Genomic DNA, 23,443 nt, shown 5'->3' on the forward strand with positions numbered 1-23,443 from the left:
ATGTTTTAATTTGTTCTGCATTCCGTCCATCAATTGTGTCTCTTTTGCTTTTTTTCCAAGGATTAGGCACTGTGGAACAGGGTCTTAATTTGAATACTCTCATAGGTAAATACACCATGGCAAAAAGGGGAAGGTTATACTTGGCCTTTGTTGACCTAAATGCTGCCTTTGACTGTGACATCCATGTCAAGCTTTGGAAGATTTTAGAGGGCATGTGGGTATAGATCTCACTCATACACTTTATGAGGCAGTTTTATGTGCGTGCGAAGGCTAGCGTTAGATAGGGAGCAAGAGGGGAATGTACGTCGCCATTTAGCATAGGAATGAATCAAGGGTGCGTTTTGGCACTATTTCTCTTCACCTTATACATAAATGATTTAGTACGGGTGTTGGCAAATGTGTGCCAGGATTTACTGATAATTGATAAACGTCCTATCCCTGCCCTTTTATACGTGGATGACGCAGTCCTCATAGAGCGCACTCCATGGTGTCATTTTATGTGGCATTTATGTCTAACCTGGTACTCACTGTCAACTCCTCAAAAACAGTTATTATGAAAGTTGGAGCCGGCAGCAATGCGTGTAGATATAGAGATATATATATATACATATATAGATATATATATGTATATATATATATATATATATATATATATATATTAGCTCATACTCCATTTCTTTCACCATGAAACAAAGTTCAGCACTCCCGGGGTACAGGCAAGTATTTCTTTATTTTCGCCATTAGCCGTAGACAGACACGTTTCGGGTGTGAGTCCTTCATCAGTGTTTACTCAAAACGCCGTCAAGCGGCTACTTAAATACGTCATTGTGACACGCCTCTCAGCATTACAAGACGGTATCGAAATCGCATGTGCGCCTATGCGAATGTGGCGGCCATCTTAGAAAGCATAAAATCGTGCAATTCCCACTGCAGTATATTAATACTGTAACTACTCTTGCCGTGTATCGGCATATCAGCCGCTCAAGCTGGTGTAACCTCACTATAAATACTCACGTCCGAAACGCGTCTGTCTACGGCTAATGGCGAAATAAAGAAATACTTGCCTGTACCCCGGGAGTGCTGAACTTTGTTTCATGGTGAAAGAAATGGAGTATGAGCTAAAATGTTAAACGCGTGTACCGTCACGTCTGAAGCACCCGCTCGTGAGTGACCCGTGTTTATGGTACAACAGGAGCGCTGATATATATATATATATATATATATATATATATATATATTATATATATATATATATATATATATATATATATATATATATTGATCCGTGATCAAGACAGCGGACGCTGTCGAAACGCGTTGGTTGCTTTTTTGTTGTTTGAACCCCCCACATGGATTGATGGAAATAAATCTTGAATTTTCACTGATATAAGCGTTTCAGAGCCGTCTTTTCAGCAACTCCCCTCTTCCCCGGGACCGGGGAAAACCTGTTGCAATTGTTAGCGGTTGGCTCAACCGCAGGAGTAACGCGACCGAGGAAAAGGAGCGCCTAGCGAAGGGAAAGGGAGCCAAGCGGTGGACATATATATATATATATATGGCTGATCATAGTGGTGGCAGCACTGTGAAATTCCGCTGGGGAAAGAAAGGCAGACTGGAGTTTACTCTTCTGCCCACTCGCTCTCCTGTACTCTTGTTTTAGCGCTTTTTAAAAACCCTTATCTCCACTTTTACATTCAATTGATTTGGAAATTGTGATGTATGTATTTTAAATAATTGGACCCGTTTTTTACCCTTGTGCTGTTTTCCCGGTTCCCCTGTGCCCCGTTCCACCGCGGCTGCTCTGTGCCGATTGATGTGGAGGGCCAGGTCGGGCGGCGCCATCTTGAGTGAGGTCCGGTCCCTGGCTGGTCGGGAGGTAGCGGTCCAGCTCGGGGAGGGGCTTGGGGGTTAAATAATGGTACCTCATAGGGCGCGCAGCGGGCGCGCCGTCTTCGTGCCGAAGGAGTGCCAAAGGAGGGCCCGTCTGTGCCCGTCCGTGCCTCGGACGGGCCCAGGGCCAGCCATTCTGCCCGACTCCCTGCAGGGATGGCCAGCCTAGAGATACGCAAGTATTCTCGCCACGATCTTGTGAAGCTTGCTCCCCCCCGTGTAGGATTGCCATGTCCACGTGTAGATCTTGGTGGAACTTGGGCTGAGTGCCCCAGCTGTGGCTTCCTCCCCCAACCTGTCCTACCCCCACGCCTGGTCAGGAACGCCGGTGTTGCAACCATTAGGGCGGGACTGATTAACGCTAGATCGATGGTTAAACATGCTGCAGATATTTTCGAGCTACTGGTGGATGGCCGGCTGGATGTGCTGTTCGTCACGGAGACGTGGATGACCAACACCTCCGCTCCGAGTGTGGAACTGGCTGTCCCGAGAGGCTTTAAAATTGCGAGGGTAGACAGACGTCTGGGGAGAGGAGGCGGATTGGCCGTTATTTACAGGGAGGGGTGGTCCTTTGCTGTTGAGCCACCGATTGCGGGTGTTGATGGCGAGGTTCTTCACTTTGCTATAAAAATATCCCCGCACTTCACCTTAGGTGGTTCCGTGATTTATAGGCCCCCTGGCCAGGCCAATCACTTCCTTGAATCCTTAGAAGAATATATAGTGCCGCGGGCCTTAAGCTTCCCTAGGTTCCTTCTGGTCGGCGACCTTAATATTCATGTAGACACCCCTGACTCACCGGAAGCCCGTAGGCTTGGCGAAATTCTCACCCTGGCACAGCTCAATCAATGGGTTACTGTCCCAACTCATGAGGGAGGTCACCTGCTTGATCTGGTCTGCTCCAATTTCCCGATTCAATCTGTGACAGTGGAAAAAACAACTTGGTCTGACCATGACCTGGTCAGGTTTGAGTGGTTATCTGAGGAACCTGGTCCCACGCCCACCATCTGTCACACCCAAAAGATCAACTTACCTGCGTTTAGACAGGCCCTGTCCAGAGCTCGCCCGAAAACTACGATGCTTCTGGACGAGGCGGTCGGCGAGTTCAACGAGTGGGTGCGGCAGGCGTCTTCTGCTTCCATCAAACGTACAACTGTGTCTAGGGTACGACACTCTCCCTCCCAACCCTGGATCTCTCCTGAACTGAGGGTGATGAAACTTGGCTGTAAAAAATTAGAACGTGCGTGGAGATGCAACTATAGCCCAGAGGCTAAAGCCGCTCTACGCCTAGGACAAAAAAGTTACTATGCAGCCATCAAGGGATCAAAAGGGAACTACTACGCTGGGCGTATTGCAAAAGCAGATAACAATAGCAGAGAGATCTTCGCTATTGTCAAGAGCTTTGTTGCGCCTGTAGCTGACGCAGTTTCTCTTCCGTCCTCTGCGCAATGGTGCGAGGATTTGACCACCTTCTGTATTAGTAAAATAGCGAGGATCCAGCAGGACCTTATGGCGGCTATGTCTGCAGACTGCGTAGTGACTGACATGTGTCCCATACTATGTCCTTGCTCTGGACAACAGCTTCTGAACTTTGGCCAAGTTGCTGAGGGTGCTATCTTGCCCCTCCTGCAATCTCTGAAATCGGGCTCTCCCGCTGATCCGTGCCCGGCTCGGGTGCTTTCAGAGGTGGCGGATTTGGTCTGTTCTGAGATCACACAGATAGTGAACCTCTCCTCGGCCTCAGGGGAGGTGCCGCTAGGGTGGAAACAAGCCAAACCTCTGCCGCTTTTGAAAAAACCAGGACTGGACGCGACGGTTCCTGGGAACTATCGTCCAATATCTCTTTTGCCAGCACTTACGAAAGTTTGTGAGAAGGTGGTGCTTCAACAATTGGAGAATTTTGTTGAATCTTCCAATGCCCTCCATCCTGCCCAATCGGGTTTTAGAGCTACCTATAGCACTGAGACAGCGCTAGTGGAGATGACTGAGGCGATCCGGGACTGTCTGGACGGAGGCGGTAGAGCGGTCCTGATTTTATTGGACCTCTCTGCCGCGTTCGATACCGTCCCCTACGAACTCCTTCTCGCTAGGCTGTCCACTATTGGCATTGGGGGAATGGTGCTGTCTTGGTTGTCTTCGTTTCTTTCCGACAGGTCCCAGCAGGTCTGGATGCCCCCCCATGCCTCGAATCCTAAACCACTTCTCACGGGGGTCCCCCAGGGCTCCACTCTTAGGGCCCGATTCACAGAATGAACTTACTACTTTTGGCATTCACAGAATGCACTTACTACTTTTGGTATTCACAGAATGAACTTACTCATTTCGGTATTCACAGAAGTTAGGACTACTAACTTTAGGATGCCTAAATGCCTTCTGTGAATACCGAAAGTCTTAAAATTAGGATTTTTCTCAATTTAGTAGTAGTAAAGTTAGGACTCCTCACTTTAGGATGCCTAAATGCCTTCTGTGAATACCGAAAGTCTTAAAATTAGGATTTTTCATTATTTAGTAGTAGTAAAGTTAGGACTACTAACTTTAGGATGCCTAAATGCCTTCTGTGAATACCGAAAGTCTTAAAATTAGGATTTTTCATTATTTAGTAGTAGTAAAGTTAGGACTACTAACTTTAGGATGCCTAAATGCCTTCTGTGAATACCGAAAGTCTTAAAATTAGGATTTTTCTCAATTTAGTAGTAGTAAAGTTAGGACTCCTAACTTTAGGATGCCTAAATGCCTTCTGTGAATACCGAAAGTCTTAAAATTAGGATTTTTCTCTATTTAGTAGTAGTAAAGTTAGGACTACTAACTTTACTACTACTAAATTGAGAAAAATCGTAATTTTAAGACTTTCGGTATTCACAGAAGGCATTTAGGGATCCTAAAGTTAGTAGTCCTAACTTCTGTGAATACCGAAATGAGTAAGTTCATTCTGTGAATACCAAAAGTAGTAAGTGCATTCTGTGAATGCCAAAAGTAGTAAGTTCATTCTGTGAATCGGGCCCTTAGTCCCTTACTGTTCAATGTTTACATCACCCCCCTGGTTTATCTAGCGGAACAGTTTGGGGCTAAGATAATAGGGTATGCGGATGATACCCAACTGCTGTTTACCTGGCCTGACGACAATTTGGATCCATCAGTAGTTCATCGGTGTTTGTCCTCTGTATTTCGCTGGCTAACTCAGGCCCAGCTGAAGTGCAATGAGGACAAGTCGGAGGTGCTTTTTTATGGTTCCTTCCCCCCCCTGTTTAAGAACACATTGTGGCCCCCTAACATTCCTAGCCCGAAAGAGATGGGAAGACCGGCAAAAAACCTAGGCATCTGGTTTGCAGAGGATCTTAGATTTGAGGAGCATATAAAAAAGCTGACAGGCACCTGCTTTGCCACGCTGAAAATGCTCCGCAAGTTTTTTCCTCTGCTCCCTAAAGAGGCTAAGGAGACGGTCGCCCGAGCTCTTATACTGGCAAGGCTGGACTACGCGAATGCTTTAACATCCCCAGATGGAAGAGCGTACGTGCTGAGATGAGCACCATTCATTGGCTCCCGGTTGCGCAGCGCATCCTGTTCAGATCTCTGGTGCTGGCGTTCAGAGCCATTCACGACCAAGGCCCCGTCTATCTGAGAAAGAGATTTATTTGTTATGTGCCAGCACGCTCTCTTAGATCATCCACGTTGCTGAAACTGTCCCTTCCCCGTTTCAAACGTGCCAGACTTGGTGGCCAGTCAATCTCTGTGATTGTGGCCAGGGCTTGGAACGCCCTACCTCTTCATCTGCGTTCCTCCCAAACTGTGGCGCTATTCAAGAAAAATCTAAAAACACACTTATTCAAGAGTATAATATAAGTTGTTTTCTCTGTGGTTCTGTTTCCCGCCTTTCCCCTTCGCGCCAGGATACTCCCAAGTAACGGAGCGCGCTACAAAATAGTTTATATATACATACATATATATATATATATATATATATATATATATATATATATATATATATATATATATATATATATATATATATATATATATATATATATATATATATATATATATATATATATAACAAAAGGATTGAAAGCTCTAGAACCTTTTCGTATTTAGGTATTTTGTTTGATCGATTAGGGACTTGGACTCATGCGGTCAGAGCCAGAAGACTGCTGTTTGTGAAGGCTATAGCTGCCTTATCTAACTTTAGTAGAAAATTGGGCAGTCGTCCTCCAGCAGAATTACTGCAAATCTACAAAGCTAAATGTCTGTCAATTGCCACTTATGGATCTGGCATTTGGGGTCATATACATATTAATTCACTCCAAATTAAAGAGAATACTTTCTTTAGATTTCTGATGGCAGTCCCAAATAGTACCTCTTCCTATATTGGTCATGCAGAGCTGGGCATGCCCCATATTGCGGAGATTATAAAAATTCAGCCAGTGCTCCTATAGCATAGGATCTGGACGACTGAAAAAACAGCATTTAATCATCAAATTTTGTGTGATAGTATCAGATTACAAGGGGCCATGCATATTAGGTGGTTAAAGTACATAACAACTTTTGTAATTAATCTTGGCCATCCAGAATATTACAAAGATCCTCACACTTTAAGTGTAGTAGCTAGCGAAGAACTTAAAAGTAGCTGTCTGTCTTTACTTGAAACACGTAGAACTTCTGGTGAAATTTCGAAATCTACTGTGCAAGCACATCAGCTTACTCTAACCTCGCATAGTATCCACCTATATTTAAAGAATACAGAAGCTGGCTTTGACAGATTCTTGCTAACGCATTTCATATTGGGTCTCATTCATAGAACAATTTGTTTTCCAGACTTATCGAACTATGTGTAAATGTCCATGTGACGATTTATCTCTACAGTCAACACTACATGTACTCTTTTTTTCTAAATTTTATTCCGTGCAGAGGAGGCGGTGGATCCTCCCGATTTTAAGAACACTTGGACTCAGACAATGTCGCCCTGCTCTACTGGTTTTACAATTTTTAGATAATGATCTTTTTATTACGTCTATAACTGTGTTCTTAAAAAACATTATAAAATGTAGGAAAACGATTATGATGTGAATTTAGAGAAGTGGACGATAAAGTTATTGGTTTGATGTGTCTGTAAATATTGGATCCCTGAAGTTTGTAAATTTTGTTATTTAAACATTTGTGGTCTTAATCTTTATGTATTATGTGCTTTTTTATCTTCTTTTATGATTCCCTTATTTAAGAAATCGAATAAAGCTTTATTAAATTGAAATTGACTGGTAGTACAGTGGCAACTGGACTTCGGCCAGACCGGAGAGGACTTAGTGGAAAGCCGACACTGCAACCAGGATCCTCTCACCATCTTCGTGGACCAAGGAATCCCTGCAGGAAAATCCTAGTAGATAGCGTGCATTCACAGCATCTTCAGCATCCTTTATCCCTTGCATCTGGACCACTTCATAGTAATCCATTGCAATGAGGACAAAGTGCCTGGAACTGCTGAAGGACTGCTTTAAAATTGAAGGTAACTGTTCTTGAAGATCTTGATGGCATCCCCCCCGTTAAATCCTGCTGGAGATGTTCGCCTCAAGTACTTCTTACTGACAGTAGTGATACTTACCTATGTTTTCCTTGAAAAAGTTTGCAAGTGTCCAATTTGTTGATTTTGCCAAGGTTTTTTTTGCACTTGAATGAAACTGCACTGCTTGCGAAATCTATATATCCGGAACCCTCTGGTGGATCTTTTCCGTTCTAGTGGATAATTTTTTTTTTTTTTTTTAAACACAGTCTATTTTTATAAATTGGTGTCTTATTTATTGAGTGTTGTGTCGATTTCTTCTTCAATTGCACAGGTGCTGTTTAAGTGCTTAACACTTGATCCTCTGAGTAAGCCTTCCTGCTCAGCACCACAGCTAACCAGGGATGAGCTGAGGGTTTTACAGACGAAACCTATTGACCCAAAGGAGTTGGTGATTACACAACCAAACCATGTAAATACACCATTAGCGGCTAGTGTCATGGCAGAGTGGCGAGCGGGGTGGGGTGTATGTGTTTGTGCGTGCGTGTGTGTGTTGGGGAGGAGGAATCATAAACAACAATGAAAATACATTAAAATAATAAAATAAATAACTGCTGCCCGCCACAACCCCACACTCTTCTGCTCCTCTCTGGGTCCACACAGGATCCTAGACTCCCCTATGGCCAATCCTGGCTCTGCTCTCATGCTGCTAATTGCATGATGGCAGCGTCAGGAATGGTCTGAGCGGCCTGGATGTACGCTTCGAAAGAGACTGGGAGCCTGTGCCTGCTGTATCAAACCCAGCAACACAGTTCGGGTTGGAGACAGCTCAGTGAACATGTCGATTTGGCAATCCTAAGACTGCTGGCCAAACCCACATGCTCATGGACAGCAGAGCAACCACTCCCACTCCGTGACTGTCATCACCATGGCCTCACCCCCAAGACATGGCCCTTAGAACTTGAAAAATAAAATTATAATATATCTGTTTTATTATCGTTTTAATTTTAAACTTTTGAGGCGGGTGGGGGGACTCCTAATCAAAGCGAGGAGCCCTCGCTGAAATACACCCCACTTCCTCACAACATCTTTCCCTGTTTTGAACACCTACTTCCAAATTGAATAGCTCATTAAAATTTTACAAATGTTGCGTCTAATTTGCGGTTATCGTCTCAAATGCCCAGAATCATCTCTTGTTCGCCCAAATAGTATGCACACCCTTGTCCCTACTTAACTTCCAATTAGGCAAAATGTTCCTACAAACATTGTAGTGTTACAGATTCACAGAAAGTTCAAACATCTTGCAGTCACTCAATAGTATTGGCAAGTTTATATTGAATGATTTGTAGCATGCTAGTACAGGAATGTATGTAACCCAATTCTGATGGAACAAGAAGACTTGTGGTACATACCGTATTTTCCGGCGTATAAGACGACCCGGCGTATAAGACGACCCCCTACTTTGCTTGATAAAATTTAGGTTTTGTGCTATACTCGCCGTATAAGACTACCCCCCACTTCCAGCGCAGTCCAACGCAGTCCTGCATAGCCATTCCGAGAATGTATTTTGAACTTACCGTATTAGTGATTCTAATCCTCCTCCCTGTGGGTGAGCAGTAAGGCTTTATCAGTGGACAGTGTTAAGCGTTTATTTTACAAACTCAAAGACTGAACTCAAACAAATTGGTTGTATTAACAATATTGCTTTACTCGCAATATTTTTATTTAGAACCATATGAAAAACTGTCACTTGTGAACATACGGTACCTGTTTGTCATCAAACATAAATTAGTGCATGAAACAGTGCAAGTGGATTAAACTTTCCATAACTTTTCATAAATCCAAGCGATTTCTACAGGATTTACAACGTTCCCTTTAAAAGCCTTCAAAATCCTCCTCTTCGTCATCTGATCTCATAAGTAAGTCAATGAGATCTTGTGGTACATCTGTAAGGCAGTCATCGTATGGATCTGGTACCCATTCCGTATCAGATGATGTGGTCTCTGCTTCGGCATCCTCTTCATCTTGCCACAAGTACTCGTCCTCCATACCATCTAATGAATTTGATATGCCACACTTCTTGAAAGACTTTATGACAGTTTCTGCATCGATATCGTTCCAGGCCTTTATGACAAAGGTGCACAAAACATCCAACTGTGGAGCACGCATGTTTCCTCCTTTTGTGAATGTTTTTTCACCGCTAACCATCCACTCATTCCACTGTTCTCGGATGCGATCTTTAAATGGCTTGTTTAGACACACATCCAGTGGCTGCACCAACGATGTCAATCCTCCAGGTTAACTGCAGCATCTGTTTTTAGTCTTGCCAGCCTTTGCTTGGTGCTTGGAGTTAAATGAGCCCTGAACATATCACACACCAGTAGACTATGTCTTTGTAGAAGTCCACCTGGTCGCCTGCTCCATACATTATCAAGCCATAGCTTTACCCCTTCTTCATCCATCCATCCTTTCTCATTCACATGCACAAAACAACCAACAGGAAACTTGAGTTTCGGCATTGTTTTTCTTTTGAAAATAACCATTGGTCTCAGTTTTGCGCCATCAGCTGTGCATGCTAGTACCACTGTGAAACTGGACTTCTCATGTCCTGTTGTTTTTATTAAAATTGTCTTTTCACCTTTTTGATGGACAGTTTTGTTTGCAATCATATCGAAATTCATTGGAGTTTCATCCATATTTCCGATGCTACTTAGCGCATAGCCATGTTCATTGCGCAGCCTAATAACGTAGCGATGGAAGCTATGCATTTTGTCATCAAGATCCGCAGGTAATTTTTGGGCAATTTTTGTCTTTTGCCGCAATACCAGATTATGCCTTCCCAAGAATCTGGTACACCAGGATACAGTGGCCTTAAATCTGTTGCTGAGATCTGGGTTAGATTTGGCCCACTGAAGTGCAACCAATCGGATTTTATTTCGGGTCACAACATAACCGCTTTGGCGATGATCGGCCACCATGTCTGCTACATGCTTTTCGAGTTCTTGCCAATGTGGGGTGCCTCTTCTTAATGCACACTTACCCCTTGGCATACTCCGTAATGCTTTCTCATTTGCTCTCCAGGCCCGAACCATCTTTTCTGTCACTCCATATTGTCTTGCAGCAGCACAGTTATTATGTTCCGTGGCAAAATCCACAACTTTAAGTTTGTAACTGGCTTCATATTTCCTTCTTCTTGCCACCGCTGGAGCCTTGCTGGGTTCTTGACTGCCAGCCATTTGCACTGGATGTACTGCTGGAGCCTTGCCGGGTTCTTTACTGTCTGCCATTTGCACTGGATGTACTGCTGGAGCCTTGCCGGGTTCTTGACTGTCAGCCATTTGCACTGGATGGACTGGTGCTGTACAGTATGAACAGGTGCGGTACGGCAAATATCTGCTCACCAGACTGCCTTTCCTCTTCGCAACAACCAGCCAATCACGGCAAGTGCTCTACTGCCTTCGGGAACATTCCTCAGTCCCCTTTCTATGCCCATGCCCATGTCATGGAGAGAGGAGCGCGTGCCAAACGTGCAACACAGCGGGGCTGCCATCTTCGGCGCTGGCTGCCCGTTATATATTTCGGACGTCCTGCTGCCTCGTCCTGCTGCCTCGTCTGCCTGGGGATGTGAAAGCGGTTGGAGGAGCGTGTGCAGCGGCAACGGCAGTCGAGGTAAGACTCATGGCGCCATTTGCTCGCTTGTGAAGCGGTCTGACACCTTCAAATGAAGTCCTGGCTATGAAAAAACGCTCGCTTTCGATACTTGCACAGTTCATGGCGCGGGGCCTGGGTGTGGACGTTGCCAGTGCCGGTGGCTGTATTTTTTAACATAAGGTGTGTTGTTTCTTGTTATTTCCTATTGTGAAGCGGTCTGACACCTTCGAGTGAAGTCCTCGCTATGAAAAAAAACACTCGCTTTCGATACTTGCACAGTTCATGGCGCGGGGCCTGGGTGTGGACGTTGCCAGTTCCGGTGGCTGTATTTTTTAACATAAGGTGTGTTGTTTCTTGTTATTTCCTATTGTGGAGCGGTCTGACACCTTCGAGTGAAGTCCTCGCTATGAAAAAGCGCATGAAAAGATACCATAAAATTTGGTACCCGGCGTATAAGACGACCCCCGACTTTCCAGAACATTTTACGGGGTTAAAAAGTCGTCTTATACGCCGGAAAATACGGTAATTAAAACAGAGTGTTCCTACATTTTTCTTGATTGGTGGCAGACTTTACTCCATTCAGAGCGCCTAGAGACCTGTAGGTGATTTGGCGCGTTATAAATCCAACATAACAATAACAATAAAATTCAAGTCTTTTCAATTTGTAATTATTGGCTACATAGAAGGCTAAGGCAACAATTGATCAAGATCTCAAAGAGAAACTGACTGATATGGTTTTTGTTTAATTTTGAAAGCTTAATTTTCAGGTCTCTGGGACAATCATGAGCAAGTCATTTTGTTAGCTTCAAGAACATGTCTAGTGGAAAAGTTTTGCATGTTTAGCAAGTTCCAAAAAAAGCAGAAACAGCCAACGACCAGAAGAGCTAAGAGGGCAGCAAGAAGCATTCACACTTTTTCATCAGCAGATGAAAGCGTGAACTGTTATCAACAAAATTCATAGGAAATGTTCCCACTAATGATGGAGTTACACACCCACTTCTGTCACCTCCTGTACAGTCTCATGTATAGCGAGTGAGCTTGTTTTGGTTTCATTTACACATCAAGCATCATGTATTTCTTAAGTATGCAGTTGTTGACACTGACAAAATAGGAGCAGAAATGGGTCCGTTTTCATGAGGTGTCTAATGAGAATGTGGTAATTGTATTTGACAATGAGTTACAGACTTTATAGAGGTGGATTCAATTTGTGATTGCTAATTTGAGTTGATAAGCTACAGGGCCTGACTGTTTTTCTGAACTATAACCAGCCTGTGTCATAAAAGTGACTTTAAAGGACTTACCTGTCACATGAGTTGCTCGAGCAAGTGTCAAAATGAGAGCTCTATTTAGTTCTTCCGATTCAGCAGACAAAACAGTTTTTGGGTCGCTCAGAAAACGGGTAAACTGTGGCTGGACCTCAGAACTGCCAAGTGCCGTTATGAGGCGAAGGGCAGTGCTCTCCACACTGAAAAAGACATATAAAAAAGTAGGAGCTTTAATTAAATAATTTTAATGTTTAAATAGTAGGGACCGAATTAGACCCACTAAGAAACCATTATGCATTTTTGACCAAGTCCAGTATACTCTTGCTATATTCATTCATCATCAAATTTAACTCTTGAGGTAGATAGTATATTAGGTGTTTGCTAAGGCACATTCCACGATCTCCGCTTCCTTCTTGAGGTGAACAACAAAAGGTTATCTAAGTTATGGCAATTATTCATAGTTTATGTGTGGAAGAAGGAAATCACAATTGTGCGCCTTAACCTTTGATATTAATCGAGGTAACAGACATGCAAGTACTAATCTTTATCCACATCCCTACACAAATCTAGGTTAGGACCAGAGGCGAGAATTATACATTCAGCTTCTTTTTAATCAACTCAGCTGCCAATCACCATTTAACGTAATTAAAGTCAAAGAACCACATGCCCCATGAGTCTCTGGTTATAGGTCTCATTTTGATTTCTACAATTAGATGACCAGTGCTGCAATGTACCAATCATCAGGAACAGCATTTCCGCTTTCTTCGCTGCTCAGCAGCCAGATATGTGATGACCTTGATTAATGTTTATGGTTATAGACAATATTGGTGAACATGGTGTGCTTTTTAGATTTACTTTAATGGATATGTCAGACGCTTTGACAAACTATGGGTCTGGACAGAGTTCATACTCTCTATACTTATGGTTGTGAATACTAGCCTAACATTGGCTAGATTATAGTCGGCTCATTCCTGGATGTACGCCTGAGAGGGGTCCCTTCCTGGACCACAACGCCTGGTGGAAGGGGTCCAGTAGGCAGGCTCACAGAGCGGTTTCATAGTGTTTGCATTTATTGCCCAACCCGCATCATGGTGGGGTGGGGTTGGGTGGAGTGGTGATGCACCTTGTGGTATGTGCACGTGCAGATCGGGCCGCCAGGCCTGAGCCCAGGGACGATGTGAGTGCAGAGACGTTCTGGCCGTCTGCTCTTCTTTCTGGGCATTAGAGTAGCTGCCTCCAGACACTTCTGATATGCTTAAATAATTATAAATACACCAGCAAATATCCAGAGAACACAGTCATCAGCAAGACCTACATTGGGAAATATGTATCACCAGCAACAGGTGGGTGTTGCTCGAAATACTGACAGGGTACCCTATTGAGGGTCTGTCTCTGGGATAAGATAATTAAGATGCGCTCACCTTAAACACTAAAATGTAAACAATCCTAATCTCCATGCAGGGTCCTGAGAAAGAGATTTCCAAGAGGAGATAGTTGAGGAGCATGGAGGAAGGGGATGGCTCGACAAACTAGATTCTTCAGCACTTGAGCCCTTGGGAAGACAGATAATGATACTGGCTGCCACACAGGCCCTAAACACCCCTTAGGGGAAAGATCCTCTGTATTCTACTCCTTTTGAACCACCCTAAGGCACTCCGCAGCCTTTTAAGGCCAAAAAAACCAATCATCAGAGGTCCTCAAGGTGGCCTTTCTTTAAAAAAAAAATGATAATAAATTAAATCAACCCTATCATGGATAACGAGGATGAACCGGGTTACAGCCGACCTGGTCACTCCAATGAGGGGCCTGAACACCCTTCATTACAGATATGTGATCCAGCAAGTAAGGTAACATTAAACATGCTGGATCCTGAGGACATCCACATTTCCTGTTCCTGAGAATAGTCTCCAGCGGATAAAATGACACAATATATGGCAATATGTTTATACAAACCTCTTGACAAGAAGGTGAGAAACTGCCTTAGGGTGAAATACCTCAGACCCTCATTGGAGGATAAAGTTCATATGACCCCAAAACTGATGGGAAATATGCTACTTTCCTATACAAATTTGAGAAGTATCCAGAAAACGGGACCAACTGTTCGAGAAAGGATATCTCAGACAAGCTTTTAGATATAGCATGCCCACTTATCAAAAATATTGCGCTGGTGAAGGAGGCCAGGAAGACCTGGAACAAGATTTCCCCAGACATTCTCTCTGGGTGGGTTTACCAAGCTATATGTTTCCTCTGCAAAGCAAACTGTGCCTCCTAAACAGAACTACGCCGATTGCTGTCCATCAAAATTGACCCCAAGCTAGGAGCATTGGTGACTTCTGAGGCAGACCAAGAGGTGGAGGAGTGGTCTCTGGAAAACCCTTCATAAAAGAGCTAGAGAAAACTGTTCCAAACTTTTCACCTCTAGACAAGGCCCAACAGTGGACGAAAATGGTGTTTGGGCAAAAAAGTTTATGGAGGGGCCGGTGGAGGAACAGGGGAGCTCAACTGGCTGACCGTTCTTCCTGTTTCCCAAGGAGTACAACCTCTAAGGTGAGGCTTTCAGTGGCAAGATCGGAAGGTCAGAGGATTTTTCCCCTCATAAGGCACTGGCAGAGATCGTTAAGGAAGAGGAACTTTCTGGCTTGCTGTCAACGCCCAGGTGGAATAGCAGATACAGATTACCTCTTTTTTTTTTGGAGCAAAGGTGGGAATATTTCTGGGCCGGGAGTCCCAGTAGGAAGACATCTCATAACTCTCCTAAAGAAAGAAAAACAATGTTTTTCTTATAAAACCCTCACCCTCCAGGGTTTGCCCCTTAGCGGCATGCTTCATCATCGGGTCATCCCTAACCGCTGCAGATCCGGGCATGCTACGACCTACGGCTATTTGGGAGCATTTATTTGGTGTATTTTTACAATGATAAAGAGGATCTTAAAGGAGGTGAGTGAAGGGTAGTGCTAAACTAAGTTAAAAATACCTGACTAGTAGTCTATCAACTATATTCCCGCCTCTAGTTGGTATGATTAAAAACTGGGTTTTATTTTTTTTATTTTTTAAACGAGGTTATGATTTACCTGCGTTTTTCAAGGTCAACATGCTTAGAGCCATGCTCCTATTGGTTCTTCTTCAGGACCATGGGAACCTAGTTCCTATGGTACCACTCCTATGGGTTCCTTATTAGGAACACGCTAATTGCATGCCATGCAATGTGCTGAACATTTATAATTTTATCACCTAGTTGGTGTTCTTCTACTGCTTTTCTGTGGATATATAAAGGAGAGTTTAGGTGTTTCAGCCTAAAGCTGAATGTCATCACTTAAAAATACACTTGTGAAACACCATGGCGTGAGAAAGTGTAATTGAGAACAGGAATGAGTGAACATTATTAGTGTTGTTCGATTGAACAAATCCCACAACCTGGTATCATACGGTGCAGGATAAGCCGATGTTTGGAGAGTTGTGTGATAATATTAAAGTCGGGTTTATAAATAAAAACGAGAAGTTTTAAATCAAACCAAAGAAATAAAATTAACAAAACAGAAATCCACATACATACTGGATGCTATATTATTATGTCATGGTCCCTCCGGGTCGTGGGTGGCCTTTGTCACACTCTAGAAAAAAGGGGGGAAGAAGAGGAACGACTTTAGAAAATTAGTCAGCATTTGTAAATCCGATACTGATTCTCGGGAAACGGTACTCGTGGTATAATAGCTGAAGGCCTGTATAAGGGTAATCAGCGTTCCTTGAGAAAAGGGGATCGGGAAAGGTCCTTACTTCGTCTAGGCAGACCCTTGTCCAATGTATCTACTCGGCTTTCCCCGGGGACAGCATCCTGCAGATGTGCGTACTTCCGGCGAATTTTGTTATTAGACATAGCGCGGAGACGGGACGTTCTCGCCTAAGTTCTCTCCCAAACTAAATAGGCCCCTCACATGGAGTAACCATTGGGTTCCATTGTGGTATTCGTATGTTTAAAATGAACTGAGTTTCTCATTACTTTATCATTGTGTTGAAACATGGTTTTCAGTAAAGAAATAGACTATGCATTAACTATATGTTTTTTCCTCCTGGAAGAAACGTTGATTTTGTTAGGGTACTTTCATGTTTTGAGGTCTTTGTTGAATTCTCAATATATACAGTTTCAGCCAAAACAAGTACATATATGGATAATGCTACTTACCCAGTATGCATCTGTTCTTGGCATGTAGAGCTGTGGATTCACACAGTTTGCATAGCCTGCCATCTAGTGTTGGGTCCGGATCTTCGCACTTTGTTTTTCTTCATAGAAGTCATTTCCAGCCCCTTGGTAGGCGACTCCTCCTTTCGGTGATAGTGCACATGGGCATCAACTCCATTGTTAGATTGTTTTCCCAGAGAGGGTGATCATGGAGTTAGTGAGAGTAGTAGAAAGAAATGCCCATGTATATATGTATCCCAGTAAGATATCACTGCAACAGGTAAAGGTACCGAGGGAGGCGGGTGGGCGCATGTGAATCTACAGCTCTACATGCCAAGAACAGATGCATACTGGGTAAGTAGCATTTTCCGTTCGAGGCATGTGAGCTGTATATCACATGCTTTGCATAGACTATATAGCAGTTATCTCCCAAAGCGGTGGCCAACCTGTAGCTGTTGCAGTCGTCTGAAATAGTGTATGTAAAACTGCTTGGCCCACCCTAGCTTGCTGTCTTGATAACACATCTGCACAATAGTGTTTAGTGAATGTGTGAGGTGAAGACCATGTTGCAGCTTTGCATATGTCATCTAGGGGTATATCTCCTAAGAATACCATAGAAGCCCCTAGTTAGCATGGGGAGTGTGCTGTAGGGGAAACTGTCAATGTTCGATTTGCTTCTGCATAACCTGTTTGAATGCACTTGACTATCCACTGTGCAATATCTGATTTTGATATGTGATTGCCTTGATGTGGTGGAGCAAAAGCTACAAATAGTTGTTTCGTCTTACAGAAAGGTGTTGTCCTTTCTACGTAGTAGAGTAATGCTCTTTTCACATCTAATGTGTGTAAAGCACGTTCTGGCACATAATCTGGTTGAGGGAAGAATACAGGCAACTCAACAGATTGGTTGCTATGAAAAGCAGAAATGACTTTGGGTAGGAATTTAGGGTTTGTTCGAAGAACCACTTTCGTTTGGTGTACTTGTAAAAATGGTTCTTCTATTGTTAGTGTCTGAAGCTCACCCACTCTCCTCAGTGATGTGATAGCTATGAGGAAAGCTACCTTCCCAGTGAGAAATTGCAGCTCACATCTGTGCAATGGCTCAAAAGGTGGACCCATCAGCCTGGTGAGGACAATGTGGAGATTCCATACTGGAGCAAGTGGAAGTCTTGGGGGAATGATTCTTTTAAGTCCCTCCATAAATGCTTTAATGACAGTCACTCTAAAGAGAGACAAATGTTGTCTGTTCTTGAGGTATGCAGCTATTGTTGCAAGATGTAAGTGTATGGATGTGTACTATAAATTTGAACACTGCAGATGTAATAAATAGCATATAATGTTTTGAACTGAAGCCTCAAGAGGGTTGATTTGATTGTTATTACAGTATATCACAAACCGCTTCCACTTTGCTGCATAGCAGGCTCTTGCGCTAGGACGTCTAGCCTCCTTGATGATGGTCATGCAGTCTGGTGGGAGATTGAGGTAGCCAAACTAAGATTTCAGGTGCTAGACCGCAAGGTTGAGATGACTGGGATCTGGATGCCTTATCTCTCCACGGCTCCGCATGAGGAGATTGGGTGCGAGATGTAGTTTTTGGTTAGGAACTACTTCGAGCTCCAACAGGGTTGACGAGCCCATGTGGGAGCAACTAGGATTAGTGTCAGGTACGCCTGTCTGAGTTTACAAACCACTAATGGAATGAGAGGGAGAGGTGGAAAAGCATACGCAAATATCCCTGACCAATTCATCCATAGGGCATTGCCTGTGGACGATGGGTGTGAATACCTGGATGCGAAGCTAGGGCATTTTGCGTTTAGGTCTGGAAAGAGCCACATCTTAAAGAATGGGAGGAGAACTTGAGGGTGGAGTTCCCATTCATGGATATGTTGTCTTTGACGACTGAGCAGATCTGCAATCTGATTGTTTACTCCTGAAAGGTGTTCAGCAAGGAGATACATTTTGTGACATATGGCTCATCTCCAGATGGTCTGTGCTCATTTTGACAGCTGGAGAGAGTGTGTGTCCCCCTGTTTTTGTATGTAGTACATTGCTGTTGTGTTGTCTGTATGAACCAGGACAGCTATGCCTACAAGATGAACTTGAAATACTTTGAGCGCTAGAAAACTCGCTAGCAGCTCTAGATGATTTATCTGAATCTGTTTCTGCTGCAAGCTCCACATGCCCTGAATTGTGTGTGTTTGGAGATGAGCTCCCCAACCAGTCAGAGATGAGTCTGCCGTTAGCACTATCTGTGAAACCGGATCGATGAAGGGCCGACCTTTTGAAAGGTTTTGTGTATTCCACCACTGCAGAGAGGGATGGGTGCGGCCGTCTACCAACACTAGATCTGATAACAGACCCTGAGCCTGGTTCCACGGACGTGCCAAGCATTCCTGCAGGGGACGCATCTGAAGTCTGGCATAAGGGACTATTAGGATGCAAGACGCCATCATCCCTAATAACTGCATGAAAACGCTGGCAATGAGTGTTGAGGCTGAAACTGTGCGAGTAGAGTCTGCATATTGCGGACTCTGGTTGAATTGGGGTAGGCCTGAGCCTTTTGTGTATCTATAGTGGCTCCCAAATACATTTGTGTGTTGGATGGTTGGAGATGGGACTCACACAGATTTACTGTGAATCCAAGATCGTGGAGCAACTGCACCGTTTTGCAAGGGTGACAGACAGCTTTGTTGCAAGCTGGCTTTTATGAGCCAGTCGTTTAAGTATGGGAAGACATGAATGTGTTGTCTTCGTAGATGAGCTGCGAATACTGCCAGGCATTTGGTGAAAACCCTGAGCGCAGTAGTTTTTCCGAATGAGAACATCTTGAACTGATAATGCTGTCCTGCTACCAAGAACCGGAGGTATTTGCGGTGAGCAGGCCGAATTGGGATATGGAAATAGGCGTCCTTTAAGTCCAGAGTGGACAGAAAAATCGCCTTGCTGAAGGAGCGGGAGCACTTGTTGGAGTGTCACCATATGAAAGTGGTCCGACCAAATCTATAGATTTAGTTCTCGGAGATCTAGTATAGGCCTGAGAGAGTCATCCTTTTTGGGAATTAAGATGTACAGGGAGTATATACAGGGCCCTTGATATTGTAACAGGACGAATTCTATAGCTTGTGTCTCTAACAGAGAGAGAACGTCTTGCTTGAGAAGGGAGAGGTGTTCTTGTGACATTGCGTGTGATCTTAGAGGAATGTTTGGAGGAGTGTCTGTAAGTGCCAGGCAGTAACCATATTGGATAATTTGTAGAAACCATTTGTCTGAGGTGATTGGTATTACAGGCAGGTAGAAATTGGGAGAGAAGTCCCCCGACAAGAGTGGAATGATCGGAGGTAGCGGAAGGAAGTCACTGCTTGTTATTTGCGAGGGAAGTGCATGTTGACCTTACCTTCCCTTACCATGGTTTCCTCTAAACCCACCTCTAAAATAGCCTCTTGATGAGAGAGATTGGTTGTTGCCTTTGTAAGAGGAGGAGAGATTCTCTGTAGATACATTCTTGGAGCCACCCCTGTAAAAGGAGTGACAAAAGGATCCCCTATTTAAAGGTAACTTTAAAGCCCCCATGGACTTGGCGAGTCTTTTTTTATTTTTTCCAGCGAACTGTCAAATGCTGGGCCAAAGAGGTGTTCCTTGTCAAATGGTTAGTTGAGGATAGAGGCCTGCACCTCAGGTTTGAATCCTGAAATTCTCAACCAAGCATGCCTGAGTAGCAGTATGCTGGTGTTTACGGCGCGGGCTGCTGTGTCTGCTGCATCTAAGGCGCATCTGATGGAGGTATTTGTGATTAATTTACCCTCCTGAATAAGGTCATGAGCCTTTGATTTATGCTCATCAGGCAGAAATCGTATCACCTTCTCTAACTAATCATAATGAGTCATGTCATAGCGTGCTAACAAAGCTCGAGCATTAGGAATGCGCCAATGATTGGGTGCTTGAGACGCTACCCTTTTGCCCGAGGCATCAATTAATTTCGACTCCTTATCAGGAGTGGCCTCACCTGGGTCTGTGAATTAGCTCTCTTGTGACGGTTGGAAACCACAAGAGAGTCTAAAGGCAGCTGACCCTCTGTCGGTGGGGTCAGTAGGTGCAGGTTTATATTTTTTCTCCACCCTGGGTGTAATTATTCTTGCCCTCACAGATCTCATCTGTATGCTTAAGCATCCCTTTAAGCATTGGCAGTGTATGAGTAACTTTTTGAGAGGAACCTAGGGTTCAAATAATAAATCCTCTTCTAAAGCCTCCTTATCTGCCCCATGATAATGAGCAGCCCTGTTAAGTTGCTCAATGTATCCTATGTTGTCGTCGGGTGGTGAGGGTCTGGCCGGATATAAATCAGGGCCATTTTCCGTGTTTGGGTCAGTGTCATAATCTTCACATGGGTCAGTATCCTGTGGCCTATTCTCATCCCCATCCCCTTCATCCTGTGGGTCAGGTGATAGTGGTGGTGGTGAATTTGTGGGTGTGATGAGTAAATTTGGATCATTGAGCTAAGGAGGTGGAATGTAAGGTGGAAAAGGGTTAGTACCCAAATTTTTCTTTTTCAGAAGAATGTGGTAATCCTCTTGCAGGCCAAATTTCCATTTTCCTTTTTTTAGTCAATTTGGCATGGATATGTCCAGTGTCTGGATTTATTACCAGTTCTTTCTGTTTCGGACCTGAAGGGGGAACGTCGGACCAAGGCTCTTTTGGTGGAGTGTTTTTGTCTTTGGTCGCCGTTTTCAGCGTTAAATGTTTTGGCTCCAAACCCTTCGGCTCAGAAGATTTACTCTTCGATAACGGTGGGATGATTACGGCAAGCGTCGCACTGTTTTTCGTCGTGTGCCAGGGATAGGCAGAGATTGCACACTTGTTGCAAGTGGGTGCGCGGAAATTTAGCGCGACATCCGGGACAGAGGTTGAATGGAGTCCATTCCATGGACTGCTAGCGAGCCCAGCGAGGGAAGGCCCACCGGCCCTCCACAAGTTTTTTGATCTACGGTCTTAGAGTCGAAACACTACATGGAGAATGGGAAACTCGATCGAGAAACAATACCGTTGAGGGTAGTGAATTGTGCGTCAAAGGGAACCCGAGAAACAGTGCCGAAACGGAGCGCAGCAATTCACATCCCAACCCGATGGCGGAAAAAAGCAATCTAACAATGGAGTCAATACCCATGCGCACTATCACCGAAAGGAGGTTTAACCTACCTCGTGACTGGAAAAGACTTATTCGAAGAAAAACAAAGTGCAAACATCTGGACCCAACACTAGATGGCAGGCTATGCAAAGCATGTGATCTACAGTTCACATGCCTCGAAAACATACACACACTCAATAACACACACACACACACACACACACACACACACACACACACACAGATTCAGCAAATAAATGAGGGGTCTACATATTTTTGTACTTGTTATATGATGTTTCAAACAAAGGGGGGTGGGGGGGTAAGGGTTTTGGTTGGTTCATACACATAACAGGTAATCAAAAGAAGAGTGACCATAAAGATAAAGTATATGAAAGAGGTGGGTGTCGCACGTAAAGTCTGAGGCCAGTTGTCAGTGGTCCGATGGTAAGACCAAATTTCAAGAAAAAATACACTGTTTTTTCAGGAAACCCTCACTCACCCTAGTGGTGACATGCTTCATCATCGGGTCCACCGGGAGAGATCGAATACCTTCCCGGTGTGCTGCGACGCCAGGAGACTGCGGAGCAGGTTTTTGTGTGAAGATGAAGTGTGAAAAAATACTGAGGTTTAAAAATGTCAAAGGTTGTACCAAAAAAACTTTATTCACTGGTCAACCTGACATATTAAAAATAAGATATGTGAAGGGAAACTAGCCAATTACTTTATACTGGTGTTTACCCTGTAAAGAAGGTCAACATGTTTCTGCCCGTTTTTATGTGTTACTTTACTGGGCTTTCATCAGGACCGGTAAGCAAGTGTGCCAATGACAGGAGGGGCGCGCTAAGGCCCGCCCTGCCAATGGTCGTGAAAGTTAAAAATAGCACTATGTGTAAAAATGGTGCAAAAAGAAAGAGAAACAAACTCATAAGTAGTGGGGTTTTACCTCTTTTGCGAGGAACCTAGGAGTCTGTAGGAAGAAAAATTTTTTTTGACAGACAGACAAATACAAACATAAACACAAAGATATCGAATCATTGGTTTGTGCATATGTACAGTGGCCATAAAGAGTGACTTTGTGGCTTGACACGTGCTAGCATACCTATCAAGGGCCGTGGCCGGTATGCCTGGGTTGCGTAGTTGAATTCATGCCAAAATCCGAAGTGGAGGGGCCTCAACTAACGCTGATTAGATCTATTCAGCGCGAACTGTTGCATATGTGTGGTATAGCAACAGTGGCTAAACAGGTAGACTAGTCATGTATAAGTCTATTTGTGAGGAAGTACAAGAAATATCTTGCTACCTATGGTGGGGTGTCAGGGAATGAACCCCGAAGGAAAAAAATACGTTAAAGCAGCGTCCCGGTGCGAAGCGCCGTGACACTGCTGGCCGTGGTATATACATTACCCAAGCACACAACACTAAGTACAAGGTATAGGATAAATGTCCTCACTTGTAAAGAAATAGATCCACGCCCCATAGAACACAGGAGGGGGGTGGGAGCGACAATGGCACACCCTGTAATTGAGGGAGAGAGGGAAACAAATACACACAAAGGAGGATTTTAGAACTGGCAGGATTCCATTCATACAACTTATCTGGTTAGAATGATGTCTTCAAAGTAAGGTCTCTTACGCCCGCAACGCTCAGCACCCGCTCGGCACCTAGCTTCACCCTCGCTGGATCTCGTGGATCCATTGCGACGGGCTAGCGAGGCGTTTAAAGGGCGGTGGCTGCGTGCGGACCAATCAGGTGCCTTCCGATGAAAGCGAGGCTTGAAGCTCAAAGCCGTTAAGCCAATGGGTGACGGGGAAGGTGCTCGCGTAATCTCGCGAGAGGACCTGGAAGCGAGGCTT

At 44.2% G+C, this 23,443-nt stretch overlaps 1 protein-coding gene across 4 annotated transcripts in view; it reads right to left on the reverse strand.

Annotated features, from left to right (window-relative positions):
- Positions 1 to 23,443, reverse strand: part of MED23 (mediator complex subunit 23) — a 583,151-nt gene that overhangs the window by 213,645 nt on the left and 346,063 nt on the right. For all 4 annotated transcript variants that reach the window (XM_086927430.1, XM_086927429.1, XM_086927428.1 and 1 more), the window contains one exon: positions 12,328 to 12,491. In XM_086927430.1, the coding sequence (XP_086783556.1) occupies positions 12,328 to 12,491 (164 nt within the window). The remainder of the gene's footprint in view (positions 1 to 12,327; positions 12,492 to 23,443) is intronic.

The sequence above is a fragment of the Lissotriton vulgaris genome, chromosome 6 (genome assembly GCF_964263255.1).
Source record: "Lissotriton vulgaris chromosome 6, aLisVul1.2, whole genome shotgun sequence".
In the NCBI taxonomy this organism is placed as follows: Eukaryota; Metazoa; Chordata; class Amphibia; order Caudata; family Salamandridae; genus Lissotriton; species Lissotriton vulgaris.